General features: G+C 38.1%; 1 protein-coding gene across 2 annotated transcripts in view; it reads right to left on the bottom strand.

Annotated features, from left to right (window-relative positions):
• KLHL20 (kelch like family member 20) overlaps positions 1 to 10139 on the bottom strand; it is a 72886-nt gene that overhangs the window by 16355 nt on the left and 46392 nt on the right. For both annotated transcript variants that reach the window (XM_024133697.1, XM_055084168.1), the window contains 2 exons: positions 9090 to 9205; positions 3289 to 3472 (listed from right to left, as the gene is read on the bottom strand). In XM_024133697.1, coding sequence (XP_023989465.1) covers positions 3289 to 3472; positions 9090 to 9205 — 300 coding nt within the window. The remainder of the gene's footprint in view (positions 1 to 3288; positions 3473 to 9089; positions 9206 to 10139) is intronic.

Below are 10139 nucleotides of genomic sequence, written 5' to 3'. Positions count from 1 at the left end.
GAGTTTAATGTTGTCCCAGAGGTCTCTGAGACTGTCCTCAATTCTTTTCATTCTTTTTTCTTTATTCTGCTCTGCAGTAGTTATTTCCAGTATTTTGTCTTCCAGGTCACTTATCCGTTCTTCTGCCTCAGTTATTCTACTTGATTCCTTCTAGAGAATTTAAAATTTCATTTATTGTGTTGTTCATCATTGTTTGTTTGCGCTTTAGTTCTTCTATGTCCTTGTTAAACGTTTCTTGTATTTTCTCCATTCCATTTCCAAGATTTTGGATCATCTTTACTATCATTACTCTGAATTCTTTTTCAGGTAGACTTCCTATTTCCTCCTCATTTGTTTGGTCTGGTGGGTTTTTACCTTGCTGCTTCATCAGCTGCATAGTTCTCTGTCTTCTCATTTTGTTTAACTTTAGTGGAGCTGGGTCTTAGCGTTGAGTGATATTACATGGGGCTGGGAGGTCTCTGGTGGTTCAGTGTCTTGAACTTGGCTCTCCAACCTCAGAGGCTCAGGCCTGACACCAGGCCGGAGCACCAAGACCCTGTCAGCCACACGGCTCAGAAGAAAAGTGAGGAAAAAAGAAAGAAAAAAATAAAGTAAAATAAAATAAAGTATGTAAAAAGAAATTATTAACATAAAAAATAATAATTTTTTAAAAATGAGAGCAACCAAACCAATAAACAAATCCACCAATGATAACAAGTGTTAAAAACTAAACTAAGATAAACATAAATATCAAAAACAAATCAGCTGCAGACAGCAAACCCTAAGTCTACAGTTGCTCCTAAAGTCCACCACCTCAATTTTGGGACGATTTGTTGTCTATTCAGGTATTCCACAGATGCAGGGTACATCAAGTTGACTGTCGGGATTTAATCCACTGCTCCTGAGGCTGCATGGAGAAATTTCCCTTTCTCTTTGTTCGCACAACTCCTGGGGTTCAGCTTTGGTTTTGGTCCCACCTCTGTGTAGTTCGCCTTCAGGCATCTTTTCCCCACCAAGACCTCAGGCCCCTTTTCCCCACCCAGACAGGAGGGGGTTAAAGCAGCTCCTGATTAGGGGGCTCTGGCTCACTCAGGCTGGACGGAGGGAGGGGTACGGTAGTCATAATTGGAATGTGCGGCGAGCCTGCGGCAGCCGAGGCCAATGTGACGTTGCAACAGCCTGAGTCATGCCATGCGTTCTCCTGGGGAAGTTGTCCCTGGATCACGGGACCCTAGCAGTGGCAGGCTGCACAGTCTTCCATGGGGGGTGGCGGATAGTGTCCTGTGCTTGCACACAGGATTCTTAGTGGACAGCGGCAGCAGCCTTAGCATTTCATGCCCATCTCTGGGGTCCAAGCTGATAGCCACAGCTTGCGCCCATCTCTGGAGCTCGCTTACGCAGTGCTCTGCCTTCTGTGGGCACAGAGGTAAGGAATCGCCTTTCTTTGTGCGCCCAAAACAATGGTCTCTTGCCTCTTTGGCAGGTCCAGACTTTTTCCCGGACTCCCTCCTAGCCAGCCGTGGTGCACTAACACCTTCAGGCTGTGTTCACGCTGCCAGTCCTCTCCCTGTGATCGGACCGGAGCCTTAGCTCTCAGCCCCCTCCCGTCCCGGCGGGTAAGCAGACAAGCCTCTCGGGCTGGTGAGTGCTGGTCGGCACCGATCCTCTGTGTGCGGGAATCTCTCCGCTTTGCCCTCTGCACCCCTGTTGCTGTGCTCTCCTCCGTGGCTCCAAAGCTTCCCCCACCATCCCCTGTCTCCGCCAGTGAAGGGGCTTCCTAGTGTATGGAAACTTTTCCTCCTTCACAGCTCCCCCTCAGAGGTGCAGGTCCCATCCCTATTCTTTTGTCTATGTTTTTTCTCTTTTCTTTTGCCCTACCCAGGTACGTGGGGATTTTCTTCCCTTTTGGGAAGTCTGAGGTCTTCTGCCAGCATTCAGTAGATGTTCTGTAGGAGTTGTTCCACTTCTAGATATATCTTTGATGTATTTGTGGGGAGCGAGGTGATCTCCACGTCTTACCCCTCCACCATCTTGAAGGTCCCCCTCTTCATTTTTAATTAAAAAAAATACTATCAGGGCTTCCCTGGTGGCACAGTGGTTGAGAGTCCGCCTGCTAATGCAGGGGACACGAGTTCGTGCCCCGGTCCGGGAAGATCCCACATGCTGCAGAGCAGCTAGGCCCGTGACCCATGGCCACTGAGCCTGCACGTCCGGAGCCTGTGCTCCTCAACGGGAGAGGCCACAACAGTGAGAGGCCCATGTACCGCAAAAAAAAAAAAAAAAAAAACCTATCAAATTTCTCCTTTTGTAGCTATATATTTGTTTTTAATTTCATTAATTTTTCTTTCCAGTTAATTTCTTCTTTCTATTTTCTTGGGTTTTGTTGCTCTTTTTATAACTTTTTGATTTAAAAGCATGATTTATTTTCCCATCTTTCTTATTTTAAAATGAATGCACATAAGTTATAATGTATATAAATTTGCCTCTGAATATTACTTTAGTTGCAGACCACACATTTTGATATTTATGGGCTTCACTGTTATTAAGTTGTAAATATGTAATCATTTCCACCCTTATTTAGTTAACTCAATTTGTTTTTAAGTGCACTTTTTTTTTTAAACTTCTATGGAGCTGATATCTCTGTTGTTGTTTTTTTTTCTTTTCAACTATACAATCTGTATCTCTAGATCTTGATATGCTGCAGGGTTTCATAGATATGTTTGGTAAGTATCAAGAACACAGCTGAATGAAAAAGGGTTGGATGAGAACAAGAAGCTAGAAGTTATTAAAAAATAAATTATTGTAGGTTTCCTGTGTGCCAGGCATTGTCACAGATGTGGGAAAAGACATTTCAATAAACAATTACAGCCAATGTGATATGTATAAGTATGTTCAAAATACTTGTGAAAGATCAGAGGACTGAGTAACTAACTTGTCTGTATGGTGCCAGAGAAGGCTTTATATAAGAAGTAGCATTTGAATCTTGAAAAGATATTCCAGGGAAGAACAAATAGCATGCATATATATAGGCAAAGAGGCATGAAAGAGCACAGCATGTCTAAGGAACTGCAAACAATTTGGTGGGTCTGCACTAGTGTGTTTAGGGAATAGTGGTGTGCCGGGGGGACAGACTGGAAAAACAGGTGGAGGTCAGATCATAAAGGACTTGTATGTCACAGTAAGTGGTCTAGGCTGCCAGCTAGTGCCAGACACAAAACTAAAGCAACATGTTACATCTGTTTCTAATTAACATCTGAAACAAAACAATATGAATAGGAGAGAAAAAAATTTCAAATTGACCCTACTTACCTTTCAACACTATTGAGATAAGAGGACCCATCATGGCCTCCTACTGCATATAACAGGTCATCAAGAACACTGACCCCAACTCCACATCGCCTTTTGCTCATTGAAGCTACCATTCGCCATTCATTGGTCTGTGGATCATATCGTTCAACACTGGAAATGGCATCTCCACTGCACCAACCACCAACTGAGGAAGTAACAGAGATGGTCAGGAGAATACCTGTCCTAAAGCATAGAATGTATCACTCACTGCTAACTTTTATTTGGTTAAGTCCTAATGCTTGGACTTACCAAACACCTCAAGAAGCAGGTTAAAACATGTTATGATTTTTATTTATTCCACTGGGATTGCTATAATCTTTAAAATTTTCTAAATAAGTTAGTATTAGGTCCATTTTACAGAGGAGGGCAAGGACACCAATTCAAATTATATTGGGAAGTAATGTGGCATTTAATGGCTAGAACATTGAATTTAGTTAGAAAACTAGGGCTTGACTGTTGCTTCTACATAAATGTAATGTATTAACAAAAACCAAAAGAAGAACCATACCTCAGAAGCCTGTTTCAAAAAAATTTTCTTTTATTCTATTAAGGGAGAGGGATTTCGGCTCATCTACTCATGACCTCATCTTGTGACTAAAAATAGTACAAAAATTCTTATGACTTATAAAATGTTTTGCCTTCTGTTTAATCTGCAGTCTGTACTGAATTCTACAATATCCAACGTGACATTCAGGATCTGAAAACATTTTGAAGAAATTACATTTTTCATAAGTAAGTAATACTCAGAATAACAGGTTCAAACTGAGTTCAATAAACTTCTCTGAGTGTTCCCTGAAAAATAGTGTAAGTATAGCAGATAAATTTAATTTGTTATTCTTTAAAATCATCTCTATTTCAATCTAAAATAAGAGCTAGATTCTGGAGCTTAAAAAGTAAAGTCTAAGGATAACTTAACCTCAAAACATTTGAAAACTAATGGTTTCTTGGAGGTCTCAATAACTTCCTGAGCCAGAATAAAATGGTAATGTTTCTAACCTTCTTCTGGTGGATTTGAAAACTCATTCCTTATTTCAAATCTCAATATGCTGTATACATTTTATTTTATTACGACTTCATTTAAATTAGGATATTCAACTAATAATAAATCACAGTAAGTTTTGTATATATTAATTTGCTTAAATTTGAATTCTGTTCTGGGATATATGCCTGGAGTTTCAATATCAGAGAAAACATCTTAACTTCCAACATAAAATTTGACTGCAAATGTGAGGGTTATAAGCACTTGAGACAAATCAAACAGACTAATTATTAAACCTCAGGCACAATTTATAATGAAAGCTATTAAATCCAGCTTTTTATTGGATTACAGGGCTCCAAATCAAGTTAATATCACTTCATAATCTGTGTTCTTTGATACTAAAGAAAAAAAAATAGGCCATTAGGAAATCAAATTTAAACCTTTCCTGTGACCTGGGGAAACAAGAAAAGGAAAAAGTTGTTCAATCCCACTGCCTCATGGCAATTTTATGTGCATTATGATTTCCAAGGCAGCAGGTGATGGCATACGGGGACAGAACTAGCTAAGTTATTATTACAAGCCAGTACACTGTACTTAGCAAGATAAAGTGTATGCATAGTTTCTGCTGTGAGAACTCTCAATTTGTGTTAAGTGATGTACTTAAGACAAAATATTGCTGAAAAGGTGACATATAGTTTTATATGCGTGAGATGTTGACTGCGAAAAGAATTACTTCACAGACAGATTTGATCAAAAAGTGTTACCTTAATGTAGGCAACTTTCACAAAGTGTCTGGAATGAGGATCACTGCACTGAATACAAAAAAAAAAAAAAAAAAATCCCCAACAAAACAGAAGCACAGAATTGAGAAGCATCAAGAAACCTAATGGAAAACAAGAGGACAAGCCAGAAGACATCAGTAGGAGTAAAATGCTGAGTAATAAAACTACTGAGATTATAGATTTGATCTTAGGCTTCCAGGATGAAGAAATGAAGACTCAATTTTCCAAAGTTAAGTAAGAACTGGTAAGTTGGCATTCCAAAGATAATGAAAAAATTGCAATAAAAACCAAAGCAAATTAAGGATTAAGTTTTAAGTAGAGACAGGTGGGTCAAGATCTAAAATAATGTCAGTGGAACAGTATCACTCAAGAATAGAGGTCAGATCTGGATAGCATAAAAAGACGGAGAAAGCAGGGAAAACCAATACAGTTGTAAAGAAAAGGACCTAATGGTTTTTCTCTACAAATGAAAAAGGAAACTTTAATAGTGTAAAAGAGGTGACAGACGATTTAACTTTTCTTCTTTATGTTTTTCTGTGTTGACAAATATTTCTATATTTCATGTGTATTCACTTCTATAATCAGAAAAACTTTTAAAAAGTGTTATTTACAAATAGGTTATCATGGGACTTCCCTGGTGGTCCAGTGGTAAAGAATCCACCTTCCAGTGCAGGGGACACGGGTTCAATCCCTTGTCGGGGAACTAAGATCCCACATGCTGCGGGGCAACTAAGCCCGTGCCACAACTACAGAGCCCGTGTGCCTCAACCAGAGAGCCTGCGTGCTGCAAACTACAGAGCCTATATGCTCTGTAGCCTGTGCACCACAACTACAGAGCCCACATGCTCTGGAGCCCACGCCACAACTAGAGAGAAAACCCACACCCCACAACTAGAGAGAAGGCTGTGTGCTGCAACAAAGAGCCCGTGCCGCAATGAAAGATCCCACATACTGCAATGAAGATCCTACATGCTGCAACTAAGACCCGACACAGCCAAAAATAATAAATAAAGTTAAAAAATAAATATTAAAAAAAAATAAAAATAGGTTATCTTTCATGCACTAAGTGACATTAGCAATCCATTATTGTTTTCCAATTTTCCTTTTCCATTAATCTTGATGGGTCAATGCTAATTTCTCACTAGTGTTCCTCAAGATCAACAGCATGCAATTAATCTTTATTGATGCCTGCTCTGACAAGATTGCTATACAATCTGGAAACTACAAAAATAAATCAGAAATGGTCCTTGCTCTGAAGTAGTTAAAAATATAGTAGAGGAATCAGATACCCAATCAGCAATATGAAATTATGAGATTACTAGCAAGAGTTTGAGATCATGAAATTGATCTAATTTAACTGGCTTCTAAAGAAGGCAAAGTGTGATTTCATTAATACAATGATTTAATCAACACAGGCAAATGAGATTTTAGTGAACGGTTACACATTGAAAACATGGCACCTGACAATTTATAATCATGTTATATTGGAAGAATATGGTGGGAATCAGCAGGATAAAGATGGCAGCTGTTGAGTAATTCAAGTCAAGTTTAAATTTCTATTTAATGGAGCTACATTATTGTCTCTCAGCATCCCCAAAGGTGTACCTTGTCTAGTTCCACTGGATTGGTAACCCCCACTGAATCCATAAAGAACCCTGGACCTGAAATATATTATACTTTCCATAAACCTATTTGGCTTAGTTTCTAGCTTTTGAGCATAGGAAGGTTCTCTTCTGTTCCATTTTCTCCTGAGTTCCCATTATCCTCCCCTCTTCCTTAATCTAGTTCTTAATTCACTGCCAGAATGTTCTGAGGCTGATGAAACAGTAGTATACTGTCATCCCTTCTCCAGGTACCATAACAGCCAAATAAAATAGTTAATAGATCTTCATAACAATGGATATACCCCCACAAAGATGGCCTTACTAGTACTAGAATTCCTGAAACCAACATGACATCATGAAAATAAACCTTAGGTACCAAATAATTAGATCTTGCATCCTTCTAATTAAAAAAAAAATTGATAGCTGACTTTCATAATTGGGGAAACAGAAACTCTGATGTAATTTACAGCATTCTTGTATGTATAGGGAGCTGGCACATAAGCTACTTTTATAAATAAAAGACCTTTAACAATATAATTTATCTAGTTTAACCAACAAAGCTAAACAAATGTTATAAAGACCTCCCTGGGAACTTAACCAGATCTGGCAATGAATTTATTCACCAATTTATGGCAACTATAGATGGTATGTGGGAGTGAGGAGGCAGATGTACATAGGTGTGAGCATGCAAGCAAGTAAACCCACATTGAGTATGTGAATATGTACCTGTGCATGCATATATAGGAATGAAAGTCATAGGAATAAACAAGAATGATAATAGAAATAAATCTATTAATAACAATAAACAGAGACATAGGATACTGGGAGTATGGGAGAATTCAGTACATGATGAATTAATAATCAAGTTTTGAAATCTAAAACAGGAATGAAGGAATGCTTTCAAAAGAGAAGGAAAAAGCCCGATGAGGATTAGACAGAAAAAGAAAATGTGGCATAATTTTCTTCTTGAAGGAATGCTACAGTCCTCTATGTGAAGAAATTTAGATGAAAAAATTTAAAAAGGAGATCTCAAATATAAATTATCAAATTTTTCTTCTAAAAATGTAAGGGAAAATACATTCCCACATGCCAAGAGAAAATAAAATTGAAGGGAAAAAGATAGGCAAGTGGTTAGGCTGAAGGGAAAGGATACTATGCCCCAGTGATTACATAGAATTCCCTGATGAAAAGGAATAGAACACTTAACATATAAAACAGAATCCGAGGTAGCCTACATTTAATAGCCATGGAATTACTGAAATGTGGGAGCATAAATACAAAGAATACAATAGGTTCCAGCTAGTTCCATGAATCAGGATTTGAAAAAAATTTTGAAGAGAAAGAACTTGCTATAGACTGAATGTGTCCCTCTGAAATTCATATATTGAAATCTATTCCTAATGTGATGGTATCAGGAGGTGAGGCCTTAGGGAGGTGCTCTGCCCTCATGAATGGAATTAGTACTCTTATAAAAGAGACTTCAGAGAGATCCCATGCCCCTTCCTCCACATGAGGACATAGCAAAAGATGAAAAGATGGAGTCTATTAAGAAGGACAAAGTGGGCCCTCACCAGACACCAAAATCTGACAGCACCTTGATCTTGTACTTGCCAGCCTCCAGAACTATAAGAAATAAATTTCTGTTGTTTATAAGCTATCCAGTATATGGTTTTCTGTTATAGCAGTCTGAATGGACTAAGACAGAACTAGTGAGAAGTTTTACCAAACAGTGAGAAAGTTGTTATTCAAGTGACTAAGAGAGCTGAATTTATGTGCACAGAAGTGAAATATCTAAGATTGAAAGTTCTCAGCTATTTAGGGGCAGACAGTGGGAGCAGAATGATACAGCAGGATGTCTTGGGCTCAATCTAGCTCAGGAGAGCTAGGAAAGGGTATAACTGTTTAATGTAAGATAATGTTTCTTGACAGTTCCATGTAATTATGAGGTGACTGGCACATTGGAATATAAATTCAAGCATATGATTTATTATAACAAAACATCCACTGCATGACATTTTTAGATTTATATAAAAATGCAGCACTCTTTTGCAGAGCACCAGTGTTGGATCATGAGTTAAGAGTCAAGATACATTATAAGTTATTCTCTGTTTGTTTGTTTTTAAAAGGTGTGAACATTTTTTTTTACAATTAAAAAAAATATTTTATTTTTTTGGCCATGTGCTGCACAGCATGCTGGTTCTTAATTCCCCAACCAGGGACTGAACCTGTGCCCCAGGCAGTGGAAGCACGGAGTCTTGACCACTGGACCGCCAGGGAAGTCCACATCATAAATTATGCATTTCTTACAGATATCACAACTGACCAAAGGACTACTCAAATGACAGTCTCTCAAGTGGGAAAATATTCGGTTTAGTCACAGTATATTAAGATCCAAACCTGCAAAGAGTACTTCTCCACATCGAATAGGTTTCCGTGGTCTTGTCCTTGGTCCTTGCATTAGTGGTCGTTCTTGAGGCAATAGAAGATAGTTTTTAGCCTCATCTACCAAATCTCTGTGGAAAAATTCTGCCGTTATTCCAAATGTCTAAATAATATTGGTAGTCAAATCCCAATATGGTTAAGGAATATGTAAGATGGCAAAGGGGAGCAAGCATAAATCAAACCAAATCATGAATGCCAGCCAACATTAAAAAGGTAACAAACATGAGAGCAATGATGCCAGTCACACTGTGAGCTGTGAATTGATTGGTATTTCCATCATGACTTCATATCTTACCGCATATTTAGCCTAAAACTCAACATGCTTGAGCCTAACAATAACTTATGGGAAACTAAAAATTACAACTTAATTATCAGCCTGCATAGTTACTGCTTTCTAATGAATTTTACTAGATTTTGCAGGATACTGGCAAAGTAGCACATCAGCCATGACACTAGATATTTGCTAGATTAAAGTAATAAAACTAGGTCAAAAACTGGATTGCTAAAAAGAAACACTCTATTGTCATTTAATATTAATTTTCTATCTGGTACTGTGTGAATAGTTTATTCTCAACAAGTCTACTGAGGATGAACAGTTTTTTTTTTTTCTTTTAAGGTACTTTATGAGAAGAACCTAGTAATTACACTTGTTAAATACAATATCCTAACTCAAACTATTTATGTACTTATTTCACTTGAGTCCTTTGAGTGATTCAATGTGTGACTAGTGCAAATTCAATCTGTTACTCTGTTCTTTCTCAACTCTGAAAGTGTTTCCTAAACTACACTATATTTTCATTTCTCTATTTACTTTATATTACATCGAGTAATTTATTCCTGCTGGACCAGTCCCAGGCATGACCCAGTAATGTACTTCCAGTATATGGCTTTGCTAAGGCCTCATCTGAGTTTATTTATGCTAAAAACAAAAACAAACAAAAACCCCCCAAAATCCCAAGCTGATGGCCAAGAACTTTTTCTAGCTTCCTCAGCTAAAAACAAAGA

Source organism: Physeter macrocephalus, chromosome 4 (genome assembly GCF_002837175.3).
Source record: "Physeter macrocephalus isolate SW-GA chromosome 4, ASM283717v5, whole genome shotgun sequence".
In the NCBI taxonomy this organism is placed as follows: Eukaryota; Metazoa; Chordata; class Mammalia; order Artiodactyla; family Physeteridae; genus Physeter; species Physeter macrocephalus.
This window is presented reverse-complemented; position numbering and strand designations above follow the sequence as displayed.